Source organism: Vombatus ursinus, unplaced genomic scaffold (assembly GCF_900497805.2).
Source record: "Vombatus ursinus unplaced genomic scaffold, bare-nosed wombat genome assembly UNPS02014959.1, whole genome shotgun sequence".
NCBI lineage: Eukaryota > Metazoa > Chordata > Mammalia > Diprotodontia > Vombatidae > Vombatus > Vombatus ursinus.
Genome location: NW_020954737.1, coordinates 10,964,049 through 10,988,588, shown reverse-complemented (window position 1 = coordinate 10,988,588; position 24,540 = coordinate 10,964,049). Strand labels below are relative to the sequence as shown.

The 24,540-nt window shown below is 39.9% G+C and overlaps 1 protein-coding gene across 3 annotated transcripts in view; it reads right to left on the bottom strand.

Moving 5' to 3' along the window:
* The window catches only part of EPHB1 (EPH receptor B1), a 722,599-nt gene that overhangs the window by 485,483 nt on the left and 212,576 nt on the right, over nt 1-24,540 (bottom strand). For all 3 annotated transcript variants that reach the window (XM_027845332.1, XM_027845333.1, XM_027845334.1), the window contains exon 2: nt 171-235. In XM_027845332.1, the coding sequence (XP_027701133.1) occupies nt 171-235 (65 nt within the window). The remainder of the gene's footprint in view (nt 1-170; nt 236-24,540) is intronic.

Here is a 24,540-nt window from a genome sequence, read left to right as displayed (position 1 = left end):
TTCAAGGACCTTATATTTAATGGGCTACACTATCTATGTGGGATACACTGGTATTTTTGGTGCTGGAAACCCCATGCTGTTTGGTAAGTTCTGCATCATGCCCTTTGACAACCGTGAGGAAAAGAAGAAAGCAGCCATCTGTGATTGTGGCATGATCCCAAAATGCTTACCCCTGATGCAGGATTAGCAGTCCAGCCCAACTCAGCAGTAGCTGTCCGGGTGTCCATTAAAGTTTCTGAAAATAAAAACAGGAAAGAAAATGAATTAACAACTCTTATCACATAATTGTTTCCCACCCTGAGGGGCCCATTTCCAGTTTGAGTTTGCTTTGATATCTGTGATGTAATATAAGGAATTCAGAGAAACACAGACCTGTGTAAGCTGGTACCAAAGGAATAAAGCAAAGACAGAAGACCAATACACACTACAACTACAATAATGTGAATGAAAATAGCACTAAAAGGCACTAGAATTTAAATTGACTTCAATGACCAGTCTTGATTCCAAAGGAATAATGATAACTACACTTCCCCTCAGTAGAGTTATGGTGCACTATGGGTACACAATGTTGCATATGCTACCAGCCAGGATTGCTGAGTTGTTTAACTCAGGCTTTGCCTAACCTTTTTATTGGTTATCAAGTGGGTTCCACTTGGGGAAAGGTAATTGGGAAATTAGGGTTTAAAGAAAAAAAAGCATCAGTAAAATGCCTTTTGGGGGCAGCTAGGTGGAGCAGTCAATAGAGCACTGGCCCTGAAGTCAGGAGGACCTGAGTTCAAATCTAGTCTCAGAACAAACACTTGACACTTATTAGCTATGTGACCCTGGGCAAGTCACTTAACCCCAATTGCCTAAAAAAAAAAAAATAAAATATTTTTTAAACTTGTCTCTGACACTATCCTCCTTCCACAGAGGTGAGAATTCTTATGTAGCAATTCATTAGCTATTATTCTAAACTCTCCCAAAATGCAAATATGTATTCTAAGACTAAACTCTTCATAGTGCATATGTCACCTTTCTCCAGCTATAATATGTAGTTCAGCAGAAAACTGCTAGACTTGGAATTGGAAAATACCAAGTTAAAATCCTGTTACCAACACTTAGTAATTGGGTGACCATCTGCAAGTTATACAGCTCTCAGAGTCTGAGTTTTATCATCTTTAAGATAGAGATAATAATACCTAATTAACAGGGTTATTGTGACCATCAAACAAGATAATGAATCTAAAATGCATTACAAACCTTAAAATGTTATATAAATGACAGAGATGAAGAGGAATGACTTGACTTCTTAACTTCTATTCTCTCCAGCTTTTGTCCCCAACCCTACTATCCTGAGTATCTTTATGGCAGTGGTCAGGGCAGAGGGAAAATAAGATTCCTTTAATAGACTATAAGCTCTATGAGGGCAGGCACCATGCCTAATTTAGCTTTATATCTAGTACACAGTGTTTCAACAAACAATTTAATTCAGTACAACAATCACTTATTAAGTGTGTCATGCTTAGATAAAACATGGTCCCTATTCACATGGATAATTCAGTAACACAAATAATCACAATGTAAAAATTAGTTGCCATTTATAAATATGTTAGTTGAATAAATGGATTTAGAGTCAAAGAAGAGGGGCAAAGTGCAAAGTCTTCCTTTTGTAGCTCATTTTCCACTCTGAGCCCATCTGACAGCTGGAGAAGTCAAGCACATGGCTAGGGATACCCTTTCTTTCCCCTTCATCTCCACTTCATAGCACTAATAATGATGATAATGACAAATTGCATTTACATAATAAACTTCTTACAAGAAGCTCATGCCATCCGGTGGAAACTCATCTCAGTAATTATCAAAAAAAAAATCTCAATGGGGTGAACCTGAAACAGGTGGGAGTATTTATATTCAGCAGAGCAAAAAACCTAAGCACAGAAAGGCTAAGTGATTTGTATAAGGTCACACAGCCAGACTGAAGTAGAAGCAGACTGGAAAGCCAAATCACTTGATTGTCAGCATTATTCCCACCTCTAATACCCCTGCCCCATTCCACTATGGTTACTCTGATGGAGTTCTGTGGAGAAGCAAGGGTTTTTTGTTGGTTTGTTTATTTTGTTTTTTAAATAAAGTCATGGAGATCACATAGGACCTCTACTAGAGCAGTAAGTAGAAATATTTTCACTAACTTAAACAAATAGTTGAGGAGAGGGTGATGACAGCAAAAAAGAGAATCCAACAGCAGATGCTGTGATTCCAGGAGATGGAATGGCCTGTCCCCAAGAGAGTACAGCCTTGGCTCTGTTTACAAAGGGGTTAGGAGGAAAGTGGTTCCAGGAGAATGGTACTATGGTGATGAAAACTGTAAGAGAGGTAATCTGAGTACCAAACAATCAACAAGTATTTATTAAATACCTACTATGTGGCACATAGTAGGAGCTTAATGGATGCTCGTTTTGTTCCTGCATTCCTACTTATGATCTGTGCAAACGCAAAGAAGTTACATAGACTCTTTGGTCTTCATCTGTGAAATGAGGAGATTGACGCAGATGGCGTCTAAGGTCCCTTCAAAGTCTAAAGCTATGATCCTATCACCCCCAATCAAAACCAGCCAAGATACATTATGAGACCTTACACTCATAATGAGTAAAAAGTGCCTATAGCGTCCCTTGGTTGACTATGCCAGGGTTTACATTGCCTTCTTTTACCAACAACCCTTCCCTTAAATCTGACTTAGATCCCTTCTGTCATTATTTCTCTGCACTTCCTGCCATCCTGTCCCCTCTGAAGATGAGAAAAGCTCAATGGAGAATCCTATATTTCATATGGTTAGGGGCAGGTACATTTCGGGTAGAGACACCAAGTACAGCATGAGGCTCTTGTAGGGGCTTAATAAAAATGATTTGAGGATGTTTATGAATCTCCAGAGGGGCAGAGAACATTCATTTGCATTTACAAAGCATATTGAGAGTTCTGGCAGAAAGTTATGATGGAAGCTCAATTAAATATGTATGATTGCTTCTGCTGTCAAATAACATCACTGGGACCAAAGCAGGAAAGGGGCTCCTTACGAGATGGGGCTGCTGGACAGCAATGATACATGTTGGACTCTGACAAAGTATTCTTTTGTGGCCTGGTCACTGGACCCTCAAAGCTTATGATCAAAGATGGCACTCCAGGCACAGCGTGTGGCACATAGTAAGCGCTACTAAAAATTACTATTATTACCACTACTATTCCTAGGTAAGGGGCCAATATAAGGTCAAATGGTGAAGCAGGCTGTTTATCTAAATTTTTATCATATTTGAAAATAACTACTGTGGTTAAGCAACATGGCGCAATTGGATTGAGATTCAGAAGACCTCGGTTCAAATCTCAGCTCTGCTACTCACTATCATTCTGACCTTAAACAAGTCAGTTAATTTGTGAGCCTCAGTTCATTCATCTGTAAAATAAGGAATTGGACTAGGCATTCTCTAAGGTCTCTTTCAGCTATTATTCTGTGATCTATTACTTCTACTTCCCCAGGAACCCAGAACCTTCAAAATGGATATTTAATAGGACTCCAATTCTAATGGTGTGGTAGGACCTCTCCTCCTCCTTAATTCCCCATGTTCAAGACCTTTTCTGATCTTTCTCTCCTGACTAAATTCACCTTTCCTGTGCTCTGTTCCCTCAGAATCCTACTAGGTACCTGCCTGTCTTATTTGATAAACTAGTTTGATCTTTGTTGTTAATAGATGATAATGTCCTGATCAGTTAGTCCTCACCAGAAACATTTTCATTCTAACAGAAGCCTTCAATGCTCTAAGAGAAAAAAGATGAAAATTAAGGAATTTTGGGCACTGTAGCAGTGACAGTTGAAAAATAATTGTCTCAGTAGGAAAAATAGGCCTAATGCCAAACAAAATTGCATGAACACCACAATCTTACATCTGCGTAAATTGGGACAGCTAGGGGGAGCAGTGAATAGAGCACCAGGACTGGAGGCAGGAAGACCTGAGTTCTAATCCATTCTCAGATACTTAGTGTTACTCTGGGCAAGTCACTTAACCCTGTTTGCCTCAATTTCCTCATCTGTAAAATGAGCTGGAAAAAGAAATGGCAAACCACTCCAGTATCTTTGCCAACAAAACCCCAAATGGGGTCATAAAGAGTCAGTTACAACTGAACAACAAAAAATTAACAGGATCATAGATTTCAAGTTGGAATAGGCCTTAGGAATCAGCAAGTGCAACTCCTTCAGACAAAATCCCTTTTCTCCCTTCCTCTTCTCATATTCAGTTCCCTCATTTTTTTAGTGGCTATGGGCATTTTTCAGTTGTACTCACCCTTAGAGTCATATGGGCTGGAAGGGGTGTTACAGACATGACAAGTAAATTAGAGAGTGACTAAATAGAGTGCTCTGTGAGGCCTGAGTAGGGGGAGGCCATCAGTGACTTATCCTCCTCAGGGAGTGGCAGGAAAGGTTGGGTGAAGGGACCAAAGACAAAGAACTGGAAAACTTGAGTGTACCCAATGTGAACAGAAAAGGCCATGCTTACAATGCATGGGAAGTAAAAGTTGTTTTTTTTTAACACATTTGGATGATTTGCTTTTTAAGTTTTTCTTGTGTATTGTTGCCATTTTCTTTTACCATATTCCTCTTAACTGTTTAAATATATATATGTATATATGTGTGTGTGCATATATGTACATACATGTGTATATGTATACATATATATTCATTTGTAGATTTGCTTTGAATGATAGGAGAAGAGATGGCTGAATAACAACAAAATGTCCTCAGATGACCTGCCTAGTCTGGGAACACTTCCCAGTAGAGATGGGATTTTGGAAGGTAGTTTCAATGGCTTTCTACAGAGCCAAAATGGATAGAGAATAGAAAAAAAGAGGAGGAGTAGGGTAGAGAAGAATAGGAGAGAAGAAAGAAGAAACAGAGATGAGAGAGAGTGAGTGAGAGAAAGAAGAGAGAGAGAGAGAGGGAGAGAGAGAGAGAGAGGAAGGGGAAGGGGAAGGCAGTAAATTCTTATTAAGCTCCTACCATGTGTCAGGCACTATGATACACACTTTATGAAGAAAGGGGCAGGGGAAGGAAGAAGGAGAGGGAGAGAAAGAGGTTGAAAGCTTTGGAGGACAGGAACTGGGATACTTTCACACACATATGGAGAGTGAGAAAGAGGGGGTAGTGAGAAAGAAGGCATTGGGCCTAAAAGCAGTGAGAGGCAACAAGAGATCTCCAACAATTTTGCTCTAACAGCACAAGGGGAGTTACAAGGAGATGATATAAGTAATGTTGAAATAGCAAAAGGAAATGCCAATAGATTTCTAAGTAAAACACACACACACACAAACACACAGAAGTTGGAAATTCCTTTTTCCCATGTGAATGCCTCAATTTGAAAACAGGTGTAGAGAATTTTGTGTATAGGACAAACATCTCCCTGGGGCTCAAGAGGCTGCAGAAGGCCAGGTCTGTGGGTCTTATATTACTGAGTGGCAGCTGGTCGCTTGGATCAGCCATCGGGTGTCTCATTTTTTTTCCTAGATTGGCACCTTTGGAATGTATTGACATTTGGTATAAATTAGTTACCCATCACTCTGAAAGCCAGATAAATAAACCCTACTCCTTACAGTCATGTCTTTCATTTTGGACAGAAATTAGACATTCAACCACAAATATTTTCAATGTCCCCTTCTCATCATAACAATCACAACAAGAAGAATAACATGTACAGACAGATGGAAAAACATCTTCTAGGTCCTCTTCATTCATTGACTTATTTGTTTCCTGATAAGGCAGACACACAGTTTTCTGCTAAATGAGAAAAGAAATGTATGATGTTTGTCTACTCTATCTTCTTTCTCCTCTGTCTACCTTTTATAGATTTTTTTCCCTAGAGATTTTACTTGTCTCTTTTTATGGTTCCTTTTGCCTACCATGTAATCCTCTCAACTCTCAGAAACTTTAAGCCACTACCATAATCCTGTATTTCAAGAATTTGCCGCTATGCCACTGTGACCTAAGCTAAGAAACTGAAGTAGGAAAAGATCTGGCTGTCAACTTTAGTTATCACCTATATTCTGTCAACTACCATATTCTTAGCTACTTACTAGATATTTCTACTCACATGACCTGCCACCACTTCAAACTCAACAAACTTAAGAGGTAGCATAGTATAGTGGTAGGGGCAGCTGGGGGCACAATAGATAGAGCCCTGGGCTTGGAATTAGGAACAGTCATCTTTATGAGTTCAAATATGGCCTCTTATTAGCTCTGTGACCCTGAGCAAGTCACTTAACCCCATTGCCTCAGAAAACAAACAAACAAACAAAAAGCCACCTTCTCTAAGAAGCCTTTCTTGATTCTCCGGTTGATACAGATTTTCCCTACTGCAGCCCCCACTTCACTTAAGATGTTGTTTTATAACACTTGCAATATGCTTTAATTATTCAATCATCTCAGATTCTATGTGATTCTATGGACTTTTGTCCATAAGGTTTTCTTGGCAAAGATACTAGAGTGGTTTACCATTTCCTTCTCCAGTGTGTCCCCATTTTACAGATGAGTAACTGAGGTAAATAGGGGTTAAGTGACTTGCCCAAGCTCACACAGCTGGTAAGTGTGCAAGGCCAGATCTAAACTCAGATCTTCTTGATTCCAAGCCCAGTGCTCCATCCACTATACTACCTAGCTACCCTCTTCTCCCTTTACTAGAGTTTATACTCTATGAAGGTAGGGACTGTGTCTTATCTAAATTTTGCTTTTTACCCCCCCCACCTCAGTGCCTAGCATAGTACCCTGCATTCAATGTGAACTTAATAAATGTTTCTTGAATGAATGAATGAATGAGTGAGTGAGTAAGTGAGTGAATGAATGAATGAATGAATGAATGAATGAATGAATGTATGAATTAATGTTGTTCCTCTGCCTGGAATATAATCAATCATCCTTCCTGTCCATCTTTCAAAAGATTACCACCCTTCAAGGCTCACATTGCCCCACTGTAAGTTGACTGATCCTTTTCCATATTCCTAAAGAACCTACTATCCAGGGACGGAACCAAGATGGAAGAGTGAAAGCAGTGACTTGCTTGAGCTCTCCCCCAAACCCCTCCAAATACCTGTAAAAAAAATTGGGTCTAAACAAATTCTAAAGCAGCAGAACCTACAAAAAGACAGAGTGAAAGAAATTTCTAGCCCAAGACAACCTAGTTGGTTGATCAGAAAGGTATATCCCGCCAGGCGGGGAGAGGAGCGTAGTTTGGCATGGGCGCACAGGCCACAGCGACCCTGGAGCAGGCCTCAGAGGACTGAATCACAGGCAGCTGTGGCGGTTTCCAGACTTCGCAACCCACCAATGCCAAAGACAACTTAGAAGGTCAGTGGGAAAAGTCTGTGACTGCGGTGAGAAAGGAGCTAGGTCTCAGTTGCAAGTCCTGAGTGCAGCCTCTGGGGCAGCGGCTGCCTCCTGAGCTTCCAGCCCACAAACTGAGGGGGAATTGAGTGGCTGATCAGACTGGGATTGCAGGGATCTCTTTGCCAGTGCTGAGGCAGGAATCTTTTGCTTTACCTGTGCTTGGATCTGGGTCACAGTTCTGAGGGGAAGTCCTGGGGCAAGGAGTGCTGGCATGGTGGAGCTTGTTGTGGTGGTGGAGAGGAAACACCTTGCCCCTAATCATACCACCTTGGAAGAACTGAAAATCTACAGTTCCCTAGAAGTATCTCTGAAAACAGCTATACAAACCCTGAAGCTTGGGACAGTACATTCTCCATGTTGGAAGCAGACTCTTACCTTAACAAAGAGTTTAAAACTCAAGTAATTGACCGGGATCATGAGTAAGCAGTGCAAAAAGAGTCAGACTATATTATCTTACTTTGGTGACAAAGAAGATCAAAACATATAACCAGAAGAAGACAATAAAGTCAAAGTTCCTACATCCAAAGCCTCCAAGAAAAATATGAATCAATCCCAGGCCTTGGAAGAACTCAAAAGGGATTTTGAGAAGCAAGTAAGAGAAGTAGAGGAAAAACTGAGAGTGATGTAAGAAAATCATGAAAAACAAGTCAACAGCTTGCTAAAGGAGACCCAAAAAAATACTGAAGAAAATAACACCTTAAAAATAGCCTAACCCAAATGGCAAAAGAGGTACAAAAAGCCAATGAGGAGAAGAATGCCCTAAAAAGCAAAATTGGCCAAATGGAAAAGGAAGTCCAAAAGATTACTGAAGAAAAGACTTCCTTAAAAATTAGAATAGAGTAATTGGAAGCTAGGGACAATTTGAGAAATCAAGACACTGTAAAACAAATCCAAAAGAATGAAAAATTAGAAAACAATGTGAAATATCTCACTGGAAAAACAACTGACCTGGAAAATAAATCCAGGAGAGATAATTTTAGAATTATTGGACTATCTGAAAGCCATGATCAAAAAAAGAGCCTAGACACCATCTTTCAAGAAATTATCAAGGAAAACTGTCCTGATATTTTACAAACTGAGGGCAAAGTATAAATTGAAAGAATCTACCGATCTCCTCCTGAAAGAGATAGCCAAAGGAAAACTCCTAGGAATATTGTAGCCAAATTCCAGAGTTCCCAGGTTGAGGAGAAAATATAAGCAGCCAGAAAGAAACAATTCAAGTATTGTGGAAACACAATCAGGATAACACAAGATTTAGCAGCTTCTACATTAAGGGACCACAGGGCTTGGAATATAATATTCTGGGGGTCAAAGGAGATAGGATTACAACCAAGAATCACCTACCCAGCAAAATTGAGTATAATCCTTCAGGGGATAAAATTGGCATTCGGTGAAATAGAGGACTTTCAAGCATTCTTGATGAAAAGACCAGAATTGAATAGAAAATTTGATTTTCAAATACAAGACTCGAGTGGAACATGAAGACATAAACAGGAAAGAGAAAATTATAAGAGACTTATTAAGCTTGAACTGTTTACATTCTTGCATGGAAAGATACTTGTAACACATGAGACCTTTGTCAGTATTAGGGTAGTTGGAGGGGAAAAAATTATATGTACATATATATAGATAGATAGATAGAGGGTACAGGTTGAGTTGAAAATGAAGGGGTCATATCTGGAGAATAAATTAAGGAGTGAAATAGGAATATACTAGGAGAAGGAGAAAGGGAGAGGTAGAATGGGGTAAAATATCCCACAAAAAAAAGAGAAAAGAAAAGGCTCTTACAGTGGAGGGGAAATGGGGGAAGGTGAGAAGGAATGAGTGAATCTTATTCTCATAGGATTTGTCTTAAGGAGGGAATGACATACACACTCAATTGAGTGTGGAAATCTGTCTTACCGTATAGGAAAATAGGGGAGGAAGGGGACAAGAGAGTAGGGGAATGATAGAGAGGAGGGCAGATTGGGAAGGGGAGTAATCAGAAGCAAATACTTCTGAGGAGGGACAGGGTCAAAAGAAAGAATAGAAAAAATGGGTGGGTGGGCTAGGATTAAGGGAAATAGAGTTAGTTTTTCATAGCATGTCAACTATGGAAGTGTTTTGCATAACTGCACATGTATAACCTATATTGAGTTGCTTGCCTTTTCAATGAGGGTGGTTGGGGAGGGAAAAAGGGAGAAAATTTGGAACCCAAAGTTTTAAAAACACATGTTTAAAAAAAATGTTTTCACATGCAATTGGGAAATAAGAAATACAGGAAATGTGGTATAGAAATCTATCTTGCCCTACAGGAAAATAGAAGGGGAAGGTGATAAGAGAAGGGGGAAGAGATTGAAGGGAAGGCAACATAGGGGAAGGGGTATTCAGAATGCATGCCATCTTGGGATGGGGGAGGGGTGTGATGGGGTGAAAATTTGGAACTCAAAATCTTGTGGAAGAAAATGTTGAAAACTAAAAATAAATAAAATTATTAATAAAAAGAACCTACTATCCATACTATTTATTATTTCTGATATATCACCTTATTTGTTATCTTTATATGTTTAATAGTCCTTATGTCTACATATAGATTGTAAATACTTTGAGGCTGTCTTATACTTTGTTTCATTCCTAACATAGTAGATAGCACAGGGACTGGCACGCAATAGGTATTGGACACATGTTGATTGATTAATGGATTAATTATTGTATATATTTTTGGAACAAAATGAGTGAGAGAAAGAGGCTTCTATGAGGAGGATGAGCCATCCCATCCCATCTGTTGAATGAATGAGTAAAAGAACAAGTGAATGAATGGATCTGAACAATGAATTTAAATAACATAAACCCAAGCTGTGAAAGTTGCTCTTTTTAAAATATAATACAGATCAACATAGTATTTTCTCTTTTCTCCTTCCTTTTCTTATCTTCCTGAGGGTAATTCATTATGTTAAGTAGGGGAAAAACAGCAGTATAGCTCCAACTTTATAGATTCCCCATTCCTAATGTGAGACTATAGTAATACTAAACATCCTGGAACAGAACTGGTTTTGGTAACCTAGGTATTGCATTATCTTGCCTGTGAGAACCCTGGCCCCCAAACCCATTTACAGTTCAGTTTCCCTTGCTGAGGGGATGGGAGCCTCAGCTTATTTGAACTCATGTTCATTATAAGGTAGGCTGTAAGCATAGGTTGCCAATTAATGGCAAGTGAAGGCCCGGGGGGAAATGGGAAGATAGCACTAAACTAATAATCATAACTATCATTTTTACAATCCTTTAAAGTTTGCCAATCACTCTACAAATATAATCTCATTTGATTGTCACAACAGCCCTGGGAGGTAGGTGCCATTATCATCTCCATTTTACAGATGAGGAAAAGGAAACTAAAAGCTAGTGTCTGACTCTGGATGCAAACCCAATGGAGCTAACCAGCATGGTGCTGTGGAAAGAGTGCTGAAATTGGAATCAAGAGGATCTGGGATCGAATCACTTCACATCTGTAAAATGAGGAGTTTGGACTCTGAGGTCCCTTCTAGTTCCTTGATCCTATGGCATCCTAAACTCTCCAGTTTAGCTTGATCAGATCAGTGGTTAAGCATTTCTCATAAATAGTCTCTTAGCTTTCACATTTTTAAAAAATCCTTAGTACACATATATATATTATATATATATATAAATTTATATTATTACTAATTTCTATATTATGTTAGTAATTATACAATGTAGTAATTAGTAATGATATAAATTATTAGCATATATAGTATAATATGATATGTATATATACATATACATGTTTATATATACATATATATGAATGTGTGTATATGCATATGTGTATGTGTTGAAAAAAGCTTCCTACAAGGAAAGAAGGAAGGAAGGAAGGAAGGAAGGAAGGAAGGAAGGAAGGAAGGAAGGAAGGAAGGAAGGAAATGAACATTTATTAAGTGCCCACTATATGCCAGCCATTGTGATAACTGCTTTACAAGTATTACCTCATTTAATCCTCATAACAACCTTGAAAGGTAGATGCTACTATTATTTCCCTTTTATAGCTGAAACTGAGACAGCAATTAAATGACTTGCCCATGGTCACATGGCTCATAAGTGTGTGAGGCTGGATTTGAATTCAGGTCTTCTTGGCTCCAAGCTCAACACTCTGTCCACCATGCTACTTTGCTGTCTATGGACCTATAGGCTATGAAGACAAAATTAATCTGTTTGGTCCTAATGTATCAGAAATTTGTTTTTCAGACCATGAGCTCCCTGTTGATCACTAGTACCACAGACTGCATGGCAGTTGAGGTAGAGAACAAAAAATAACAAAGAAAGCCACTGATGCCTTACAGGGTCCTGAAAAATGATTAAAAGAAGGTTATTGTTATTGTCCATCCTTTATTCTCCAAGAGGACCAATGACATCAGGAGAGTAATGTCTTGACTTACATGTGAACTGGATTTAAGTGAGGCAGAGCTGTGCAAAGTCATCAACCTCACTCTCTCCTCCAGAGTCATTGGAGTCCAGTGGCAAGTATAGGTCAGGACAACTGGCGATGTGCCCGGATGCAGACAAGGTTAAGAGTTTATAAGCAAAGAAGTATGTATGTAGAGAGATAGCATGGTATACTCTCAAGTCAGAGGACCTGGGTTTTTACTATCTGTGTGATTTACATCAAGTCACTTAACCTGCTGGGGCTCAGTTGTCCTCATCTCTAAAACAAGGAGGTTGAATTAGATATCCCCTGAGGTCCCTTCTAGATCTACAATATTTGGTGTGGATATGAATGAGATACAGATTGCACTGAGCACCCCATCTCCCCCAGGTGTACTGAAGCATCTGTCCCATGATCTAGGCATGCCTATGGACCAAGGATATATAACTGGGAACAGAGGGAGAAGTGAGAAAGCACAAACTAGAAAGATGAGGAAAAGGGAGAGTGGGAGGATATGGGAACATCAGAGGGCTGGGTTTGGGTTTTTTTGTTTGTTTGTTTTTAAATCTTGTTCACTTGAGAACTGCTCGTGATTGATCACTGACAAATAACCAGCTCTGTCCAGTCCAGTTTGGAGAAATCTCTTGTAGGCAATGGAATGTGCTGCCTCGTTGGGCAGTGGAGTCCTTATCCCTTGAGGTGCTTCAATGGGAGCTATATAATAGACTGTCAAGAATGTGACAGAGACAATTTGAGAATTTCTGAAACGGATAGGAGGGTTGAACTGGATAACCTCTGAGGCTCCTTCCAACTCTGAAATTCTATGATTCTATTAAATCACTTTTTAAAAATCTACCAATCATTCCTCTGATCTTTCCTTCATCCCATACATACTAGGCATTTAGTAAATGTTGATTTTGGGGAAGCTAGGTGGTGGAGTGGATAGAGTACCAGGTTTGGAGTCAGAAAGACTCTTCTTCCTCAGTTCAAATCCAGCCTCAGACACTCACTAGCTGTGTGACTTGGACAAGTCACTTAACCCTATTTGTCTCAGTTTCCTCATCTGTCAAATGAGTGGGAGAAGGAAATGACAAATCACTTTAGTATTTTTTTCCAAGTAAACCCTAAATGGAGTCACAAATAGTGAGACACAATTGAATAACAACAACAAATATTCATTTATTTATTGGTGCCAAAGCTGTTGAAAGAAGTAAAATTTTGAGATTAGTTGTATAACTCATTATATGTTTTTGATTGGAAATAGTCATAAAAATCTATCTAATTCAGGATCTCTTAATCTTCTCTCTCTCTCTCTCTCTCTTTCTCTCTCTCTCTCTCTCTGTCTCTATGTTTCTCTTTCTCTATGTCTCTGTCTTTCTCTGTCTCTTTGTCTCTGTGTGTGTGTGTGTGTGTGTGTGTGTGAGAGAGAGAGAGAGAGAGAGAGAGAGAGAGAGAATGAGAAAGCTCTTGGACAGTCTGGTAAAACCTATGAACCCCTTCTTAGAATAAATGGTTTTTTAATGCATAAAGTAAAACATGTGGAATTATAAAGGAAGCTTATTATATTGAAATACACTCAACAAAATGTTTAAAAATCAAATATGTGGACCCCAGGTTTGTGATTTGTCCATATCCTAAGGTCAGGTGTGGGGGTAGAAAGCTGCACCAAGAGGAAACTGACACTTCCAAGGAAATTCGCATTGAGGCCCAAAGGCCAGGAAGGAAATGGAGCCTTTGTGGTGTAAACTAGATTACACAACCAAATAACCCAGATGAACCAGAAGTGTGGAGAGACAGTGACTAGATACATGAAGTACAACATAATTCTGCTCACTTTTCTTTTGTTGTCATTGTTTTGGCCATATGAAATATCACTGTTTATTTCTGCTGCCTGCCGTAGCCTAAGGTTCTATTCCATTTCTTGTTCCTCACTCCTTCCTTTTCTTTTTACCTGAGGTGTATCTCTCAAGCTCAGGCTACTTCTTGAGCCTGTGTACTTTTATAGTCTCAATTTATTTTTTAAGAGTGCAGCTAACAGAATGGACATAAATACTGCCCAAGGGGTCCTTCCCCCACCAAAATAAAGGCCTCTGCTGCAACTCTGTTTATCTACAGTTAACAAAGGGTAAGGGCCCTTTACAAAATGTTATCTTGGGGGCCTAGGACAAGCTGGACACTGATGGCTAACTGTACCCCTAGACCTCTTTGCTAGTGACCTCATCTGGCCATATTCCTGGTTTGTTCAGCTCTGCTCTGTTGCTGTTGTAGCAGGCATAGAAGCTGTGTGCACCGTCATTTGAAAATCCAAATTTCTCAGCTATAGATGGTAGATTTGGAAGCTTGGTCAGCCTCTGGTTTGGCCAGATGTTACAATAGCATGGGTCTCCGTGTGCTGGTCTCTGACCATCCTAAAGGATGAGCTGGCTCTCATGCTCTCTTTCCCATGTCCACCCTTGTCATAGCCCAGAAGAGACTCCCCTGGCTTAGCATAACTCCTTTCTTTCCAAAGTCCCTTGGCAGTGCTCAGTTCCAGGACACACACTTCTAGCCATTGTTTATTTAGAAATGGTTTTCAATCCATCTGCCTGGCTTCTTATCCAGTCATTCCACGTGCTCTTCTTCTGGGAGCTTTAGCCATGGAGGGAGGTGGGGCACTTTGGAGTATGTTTTTAAACAATCTCAGACTCCCTTGCCAAACTGATACTATCTAGCACAGGTCCCTCCATAGACTAGAGCAAGAGTTCCTAAATTTTTTTTGGTACTATGGACCCCTCTGGTAGTCTGGTGAAAACTTTAGACCCCAAATAATGTTTTTTTTTTAAGTAATTGAAGAAAATGATAAATTTTAGTTAGAGGTTAGTGAAAATACAGTTGTAATTTCTTCCTAGATCAAGGATCTCCTGAAATCTATCCATGAACCCCCAAGAAGTCTCCAGGTCAAGAAGCCCTGATTTAGAACCAAAATAGATCTCTGAGGTTATCCAGTCCAAGCCCCTATTTTTTTTTACAGATAAAGAAACTGAGGCCCAAGGAGGTCAAATGACATGGGCAATAAACATCAGAGGGAGGATTTGAACCCAGGTCCTTGGACTCCAGAGGAGTCAGTGTTCATTCCACTGTACCAGACTTCAATATATGTGATGTATTGGATGGCAGTTTTCACATGGCAGAGACATTTATTGATGCAATTCAGAAGCACTGATTTTGCAATAGAAAAGAAAACAAGGAAAAGTAACATGTCTGGTTAAGAAAAAGACTACATATACATGTATCACACAGGGGTAGTGATGACAAGAAGGTGGTCTGCATCCCCATCTCCGGGCTGAGTTTTCTTATCTGTGCCATGGTGCGTGTCTGTAATACACAGGGGGATTAGTGTTAGTAGCAACATCCTGTCACACAGTTCTGCTCCAACATGACAAATGAGGGTTGGGCTTTGTAACTGCAGAGTTTATTTTCACCACATCCCTTTTTTCCCCCTTCCTCTCTGTTCCTCTCTTCAATCTCCTAAGACCTAATCATTGAAGGAAAGAGGCAGTTTGATGTAGTGGTAAGTGTACAGGGTCTATAATCCGATCTGGGCTCCCTTCCTAGGCTCTTTCACCTACTCGTTGTGTGAATTTAGGTAAGTCACTTAACCCCTCACCCTAAGTTTCCTCATCTATAAAATGAGGATAGTCACACTCACAGGACTCTGTATATATTAGTGGATGGAAGTTAAAGGATATAGAGGTACTTATGACACAAAAATGCTCTATCAATGAAAGCTGCTGTGGGGAAGATAGGATTAAAGCACAGTTCATGAAACATGTGTGGAAATAGGCCTGCAAGGGTCATCCCAGGGAGCATGGGCAAAGCTGAGCTTAGTTTCTCTTTTCATTCCCGGTAATATGTGGAGCTCAGTGTTGAAGGACCTTGGGCTTTGGGATGACAAAGATCCCGTTATTGGTTTCTTGGTTCCTGTGATGAGGGCAAAAGGTGACTGTGTTAAAGATAATTGGTTGCTGAGTCATAAAGAATGACCCACTCAGTGGATATTGAAAGGAATGGTTTCATACTTTATCCCTATCTCTCTCTATGTCTCTCTGTCTCTGTCTCACTATCTCTGTCCTTCCCTCCTCCCATGAAACTTGCTCTCTTGGACTTCCTATGAGAGGGAGCAGCTGCTTGCATATGGAAGCATACACATGTGCTGCCTAAGGAGACATATGCCAGGACCTCAGGCTCTTGGTAGTTTCTTCTCGCATTCCTTTCTTTGAGCATAGGTGACCAAACAGTGATCTTGAGATGGATGTTTCCTGCCCTAGAGGCAACCTTGTGATTTTTGAGAGAGCCAGAGTTGCTCAGAGAAGACTGGCAGTGGGATGAGGTTTCTAAAATTGAATTCTTCTTGGAGATGAGATCCCTAGTATTGTCTTGCTGGAAGATAGAAACTTTGAGGGAGCTGTTCAGATAGTATAGTGCTGAAGTGAAGGTCAGCATTACTGTTCTCCCATATTTCTGTGTTTACACTATCATCCTCTGAGCAGAATACAATAGGAAGCATGGGTAACTGTTTCATGTTTAAGTCTGTCGATTTGTACTTGTGACTCATCTGTGTGTTAAAATATCTTTTGTTTAGGGAAAATAATTGTCTTATGTTTGATCTATGTGGTATATCAAGGGCCTTTCTGATTCATTTTGAGGAAACCATAGACCCAAATCTAAACTTTAAGTGATTTTTCTTGGGGCTCTGGGGTGAGGTATAAACAGCCATAGGCATGAGAAAAAGTTTGGTGTTGTTCTTTAAAGACCAGCTTCTATAGGACTGAACTCAATACCTGAGTGAGCCCAGACCTGAGGATTTCCTTACTGGGAGAGGGCTTCCCCTAACTTCCTGGGGCAACAGGACCTGCTGCCACCATGTTATTATCAAGATGGAAGGTAATGGTCAAGGGGTATTTTCAAGGCACATCTCTAGTTTCACTTGTTTACCATTCTGACTTCAGTTGAAGTGTTCAGTTGAACCTTCTGTTGAAGACGACATCATTTGCAACTAAGAAGCAAAGAAGGATTTATAGGATAGACCATGAAGGGAGGTTGACCTCCTTTCTAACACAGCAGTTTTGGCCAACCAGAGTGGAATAATAACTAAAGAGATATAACGAAATCCTCCTTCATCAATGAGGCTCTTCTAAATATGGAGGGAGGAAAGCTGTTCAGTATTCAGCATCTCCATCTCAATGTTTCATAAGATGTAAGTCAATTAAGGTATTGTGCTAGTGGGTAGGGATCCAAATATAAAATAAAACACATCCTCTATATTCAAGGAGCTTACAGTCTAATTAGTGGCTGAGGTCAAAGGCAGAGGGCATACAACATACACACAAATAGCCACAAGCTGGGATAGGATTAGAGAATTCAGAGTTCGAAGAAACCTCAGTCCAATACCTTCATTTCATAGATGAGGAAATTGAGGCTCTGAGAGTTTCAGTGACTTAGGATAATCAGATTCTAGACCCAGAGCTAAAGAGACAGGAACTAGATAAATGAGATGCAATATCATCATTTATTTAATAAGTATTGTATCATTGTTTACTTCTCAGAGTTCTTCTAGTCCTAGCCTTTAATATTACAGATGAGGAAATTGAGACCTAGAAGTAATCAATGATCTATCCAGAGTCACACTAATCGGATCTTTTGTCTAGTGCTCTTTCACAATACCATTCTACGTGGGTAGCTATTGGGGAGCCATTGAAACTTATAGACCCAGCTTTAAGGTATCTTGAAGTAATATGACATATGCAATGAAAAGTGAAAAGTGTTAGGAAAAGCCTGAGGAAGAAGAGGTTACTTCCAAATGGAGAAATCAGGAAAGGATTTGAGTAGGAAATTGGTTCTGAAGCTGAGCTTTGTAAGATGGGAAGGATTTCAATAATTAGAAGACCTGAGTTCAAATCAAGATAGAGATGAGCCTTCAGTAATTCACAATGTAGGGAAACACAAGCAAAAAACAAAAACAAAAACAGAGAAGGAAACGGATCACAGATTTAGAGATAGATGCAACCTTTGAGGTAATCTAGTCTGCCTCCCTCATTTTACAGTTGAGGAAACAAAAATACACAGAGGTTAAGTTACTTGACCAAGGTCATACAGTTAGTAAGTGTCAGAGTCAGGATTTGAACCCAGATCCTCTGGGAATAGGGGATAGGGGGTAGTCTAGTTTGGATTAACCATAGAATATGTGATAAGGGATAGTGATAACTAAAGCTAGAAAGGTATACTGAGGCAAAGATTTTGAAAGGCCTCAAATGCCAGGATAAGGAGTGATACTCTATTAAGTATTTAATGAGGAAACTGTCGGAGGCTTTAGATCAGAAAAATGAAGGGAAAGATGTATATGTTAAGTATTCCAGATTAGATTACTAATTCCATATATCAAAGATGGTTCTGCTTACATTCATTGGTTAATTTTCAGCAGAATGCTTACTATTCAGATCAGAGTGATAATTCCTGTGGCATCCTGGAAGCCCAAGGATGACTCACTCACCTATTTGCCGGATTCATTCCTTAGAGCTAAGGGGCCTTCAGTCCTTGCCTTGTTCATGTCAGAAACTACTAATCATCCTATGCCCACTCTCTGCTGGTGACGGAGCATTGCAGAACCATCTCTGGCAACATTTCCTATATTTCCATTTGGAGTCTATGACACTTGGGACTGATCTTCAGCAATGAGAAATCTCAGATGAGTGAGAAGGAAGGAGGGTGGGAGCAAAGAAAGGGGGAGAATAAAAGGAGGAAGAAAGAAAACCCAAAAGCTCTTATTTTGTACCTCTACATTCACAATTCTTTCTACTCACCTTCTTCTTTCCCCTTTCTCATCTCTTTCCTTCCCATCACATACTTAGACACTCTACCATTTTAATATCCCACTCACTCACTTACTTGTGTATACACGTGACAATAACTTACATTTGAAACATACTTCTGCCTTCCCCCCCCCCGCTAAAAAATCCACAGCACAACCTTTAACCCTCAAAGGAGGTCTTAGACTCTATAGTTCCCTGGGGAATTATTGGGGTGGGGGTTGCTGATAGTCTAATCTACCAATCAACAAGTATTATGAAGCCCCCTATTGTTGTGTCATTTCTGACTCTTTGTAACTCCATTTAGGGTTTTCTTGACAAAGATACTGGAGTAGTTTGGCATTTCCTTCTCCAGCTCATTTTACAGATGAAGAAATAGAGGCAAACAGGGCTAAGTGACTTGCCCAGTCTTCAGGCCCTGACTTCCTGACTTCAGGCCCAGCACTCTATCCACTGCACCAACTATCTACTCCTTATGAAGCCCCTAGAAATAAAAGTCCTACCCTCAAGGACCTTTCATTCTATTGGTGGAAGAGTGGGTGGAGGCCAGGATAATAGAATTAGTGTTAGAAAGAGTACAATCTAGTCATCTAATCACTAGTTCATGTAGTCCAATCTCCTAATTTTACAGATGAAAAAAACTGATGTTCAGAGAGATTAACTGATTTAGAAGAAGCTATGTGGCACAGTGGACAGAGTGATGGGCCTGGAATCAGGAGGATCAGAGTTCAAATCCTGCCTCAGACACTTACTAGCTGTGTGACCATGGGTAAGTCACTTAATTCTCTTTGCCTCATTGTAAAATGAGCTGGACAAAAAAATAAAATAAAAATTAAAAAAGGGGGCAGCTAGGTGGCACAGTGAATAGAGCTCTGGACTTGGAGTCAGGAGGACCTGAGTTCAAATCCAGCCTCAGACACTTAACACTTACTAGCTGTGTGACCCTAGGCAAGTCACTTAACCCCATTGCCTAGCCAAAAAAAAAAAAGCAAAAAGCAAAAAAAAAACAAAAAAAAAAAGTAAAAAAAAAAAGTAAAATGAGCTAGAGAAGGAAATAACAAATGACTCCAGTATCTCTGCCAAGAAAACCTCAAATGGAGTCACAAAGAGTCAGACATAACTGGATAGAAGGTGGTGCAGTGTATAGAATGCTGTACCTGCTTCAGACACTTAATAGCTGTGTAGCCCTGGGCAAGTCACATAACCTCTGTCTGCCTTAGTTTCCTCATCTGTAAAATGAAGATAACTGCCTGCCTCTTGAAGTTATTATGAGGGTCAAATGAGATAAAATTTAAAAAGCCCCTTGTAAACTTTAAGCACTACATATGTAGCAATGTAAATTATATGTTATTATAGTTATTATTGTAAACTATAGTTATTATTATTATTATTATTATTATTGTCCAAAGGAAGTACTAAAATCCAGATCCAACAGTCTAACCACTGCACCAAAATACTGATTTTTTTTAAATACCACCACAGAGAAAGTGTATGTTAATGTTTTGAAAGTGGCCCCTTTAGAGATCCATTTAATATACTCTAGTAGGTCATTCGAGGTTGATAAGAATGTTTTTTCCCCAAGGAGTACTTTACACCTAAGGAATTAACATAGTCACAGGTGGAACCTATACTTACTGATAACAAAGGTCCTTATTGGACCACAGTCATGGGATTTTAGAATTGGAAGGGACTGTTTAATTCAACCCACACCCCAAAAAGAATTTTTATTATAACACACCCAACAAGTGGTCAACTACCCCTTCCAATAAGGAGACATCCACTGCCTTCTGAAGCAGTCCTCTCATCTTTGGACAGCTCTGTTTATTAGGGAGTTATTCCTGACACCAAGCCTAAATCTATCTGTTTTTAACTTCTACCTGTTGTTCCTGTTTTGCCCTCTGGAGTCAAATAGAATGAGTATAATCCCTCTTCCCCATGACAACCTTTCAAATACTTGAAGACAGTTGATCACGTCTTGTCTTCTCTGAGCTAAACAGCCCCAGTTTTTCCAATTGATCCTCATATAACAAGGACTTAAGATCTGCAAAAACAACTATTTTCTAAACAGTCTTATATAGGTATGTACTAGTATCTTTTCCCATACAAATTGGGGTGGAAATGAGGTCACTGATGTGGGTGGGTGAAATTCCACAGGGAACAGGAAAATAAATAGTAAAGAAGGCTATAAAACAGCAAAGAAGGGTCAGTCAAGTTAATTTCTATGTACATATATGGTCAAAGTCTGGCAACCCAGGATGGTTTTACTTACCTGCATTTGAGGGAAGATGGGGGGGGGAGAAGTTCAGAATACTTATTAAAATTTAAGAGACTGGCATTTTGCAGACTTTCAGCACAATGAATTCAAAGGAAGATTAAATCTATTTGCCCCAACCCTTCTGACAGATCCACCAGTCTCCAACACATGGGTAAGAGCTGTGCATAATAAGTTTGGCCTCGGTCCTGCTTTTCATGGGAGAGATGAGAGAGAGAGCCTCTCATTCCACCACTGATACTCACACCCTCTGGGCATCAATCATCCAGGAAGAGAGTAGGGAGGGGAACTATGGAGGGCCAATGCAAAATTACTTTCCTCAGCCTGCTAATGAAGGGATGACAATGGATTGCAGCCCAAGCCTCATTAATCAGAGAGGAACATGGAGTGCTGTCTTCCTTTTTTCTTACAGTCCCTCTTGTTCTTTCATCTGTGATTGATCTTTGGGACAGTAACTCTCAAATGCCACTTGGCGCTGGGCCATTCTCCCAGGGCTCCGGAAGAAACTGATGGCCAGCCACAGATACAGGCGTTAGGCTCTAAATCTGATGGGATACAGTGGGAGAAAGGCTAACTGGGGTGTGGCACAGCCAAGAAGAAGGCTAATGAGACAAACATAGACTCATGGTCTGGAAAGTTGGTCACAGGTCATCTGATCCAGCTCCCTTCTTCTAGATGGGACAACAAACACCTCCTCTATGCCATTAGATACACCTTGTGATTCACTTTTTCAACTCAGGGATCCATAACACCATGGCCTTGGCTGTCCCAATGTACTTTATTCTCATGTAATAACCATGAACTCTTCATTCCATCTAGGTGGCTCGCTTTACTGATCTCCAAATGCCATCCATATTCCTTCTTAGCTTTTGTTTGCCAGTCCTCCCCTACTACACCCAGGAACGTCCTCCCTACCTGTCTCTGTTTCTTTAAATCCCACCTCCAAAACCAAACTCAAGACCCACTTCTCCTTGTAGACTTGCCCTAATGCTCCAGACTCAATTCCTCTCATTTTCCTCTGACTCAGGAAAGGCATTAAAGAAGGTAGCATTTTGAGTTGAGCTTTGAACGGAGTTAGGGATTATTAAAAATGAAGCAGGGGGAAAGAGTATTCCAAGTATGGTGGATAGCCCATACAAAGGCTCAAAGGCTAGGCATGGCATCTCTTGTACAGGTTATCACAAGTGGGCCCACTGGACTGGAGAATATGTAAGGGGAGGTCAAGTATAACCAGCCTACAAAGTTTGGTGCAGTAGAAAAAGAACTGGAATAGGAGTCAAAAGGCCTGGGTTCTAATCCTGTCTGTCACTGCATGACTTTGACAAGGTATTTGCCCTCTCCCACCTCACTTTTCTTATCTGTACAATGAAAGGGTTGGACAAATGACTTCTAAAGATCCCTTATAGCTCTAAACCAATGGCCTTATCATAGGCTAGAATCAGATTGTGAAGGGCTCTAAAAGCCTGAGGAATTTATCTTAGAAGCCATAGGGAGCTATGAAAGCTTCTTGAGTGGAGGAGTGACAAGAACTGGACTTGGGAAGTAACAACTTGGCAGCTCTATAGATAATAGAATCAAGAGGGGAGAGACTGAGGCAGGGAGATCAATTCATAAGCAAATAAGTGTCAGATTCCATATCGATGCTAGGAATACAAAGAAGCATATCACACAAGTTCTGTTGTCAAGGAGATTACAGTCAATGGGTTGGAGAGGAAGCAAGGAAAGAAATGAGTATTTATACAGTGCCTACTGTGTGCCAGGCATTGTGCTAAGCACTTTTTACAAATTATCTCATTAGATCCTCACAACAACTCTGGGAAGTAGGGGCTGTCATTAATTCCTATTTTACAGTTGAGATAACTGAGGCAAATAAAAGATCAGTGATTTGCTCACATCACATAGCTAGTAAGTGACTAAGGCCAGATTTGAACTCGGATCTTCCTGACTTCAAGCCATATTGTGCAGGAGGACAATAAGAAGGGAGAACTAGCTAAATGTTGAGAGAGTTCAGGCAAAGTGATTTGATGGTGCATAGTTTAACTATCTCAGGGCACGTGTGATTAAGTCTCACTTTGGGACCCATACCTGAAAGCATCTGCCCACCTCCCTTTCCTATGTCAGGGTCCACCCTTTCATAGATCTGTTATGACACTGTTTATAAATGGTCCAGGTGAGTAGGGGGTGCAAGGGGATGAGGGTGTCAGCAGAGGCCACAAGCTACTATGGATAATTCTCATTAAAGTGTTCATTCACAGATAATCCATACTTGTTTATGATAGAAACAGATGGAAAGCTCATATTCACGCAGGACTTCATCTCTGAAGACTTGATGCTGAGTCTCAAATTTATCCTGATATATCATCATGTAATTTTCAAGAATGATTATACCTCGATGCATATTATATGTTAATTTTTATAGATATAAATATAGATATGCTTTATAGATATGCTTTAAAAAAATTAAACCTGAAAATTTCTAAGAAATTGCCTAAACTGAATAACACCTCTGGAGGCAACATGGTGTATGATGCAAGACTGGCTTCTGAATCATAAAGATCTGGTTCAAGTCCGTGTCTGACATATTCTGACTGTGTGATCCCTGGCAAATCACTTAAACTCTCAGTGCCCATGGCAATTCTTTAGGACTACAAATTGTAGTTCTCAAAAGAAGAACCAGAAACTATTAACAACCATATGTAAGAATGCTCTAAGTAACTAATTATAAGAGAAAAGAAAAAAAACACTAAAGTTTTACTTCACACCCAGCAAATAGGCAAAAATGACCAATTATAGAAATAGGCCTTGTTGGAAAGTTTATAGAAAGATGACACTATTATTAGGGATGGTTGGTGGTATTTGTGAATTTGTCCAACCATTCAAGAAAGCATTGTGTAATTGTGTGAAGAGTGTCTGAAATGTTTGTACCTTTGGATCTACACATTCTACCATTAGGCTTATACCCCAAGGAGGTCAATGACAAAAAAGAAATATACTAAATCTACACCAAAATATCTGTGGCAGCTGTTTTGGTGATATCAAAGAACTGGAAACAAAATACATGCCCATTGGTCAAACGATGGTTTAAAACAGATTGTGGCACATGAATGTAATGGAATATTACTGTGCTGAAAGAAATGTGTAATATCATGATGAATATGAAGAAGTATAGAAAGACGTATGAACTAATGCAAAATGAAGAAAGCAGAACCAGAAAAACAATATACACAATAGAACAATGTAAACAGAAAGAACAACTACCACAAAACTTCTGAAACAGAATATTGTGAAGTTACAACAACCAAGCCTGGAGCCTAAGAAGAGATATGAGGATTATCCATAGTAGCTTGTGGCCTCTGCTGACACCCTCATCCCCTTGCACCCCCTACTCACCTGGACCATTTATAAACAGTGTCATAACAGATCTATGAAAGGGTGGACCCTGACATAGGAAAGGGAGGTGGGCAGATGCTTTCAGGCATGGGTCCCAGAGTGAGACTTAATCACACGTGCCCTGAGATAGTTAAACTATGCACCATCAAATCACTTTGCCTGAACTCTCTCAACATTTAGCTACATCCCCTCTTCTTTGCAAAACCAGGGAACCACG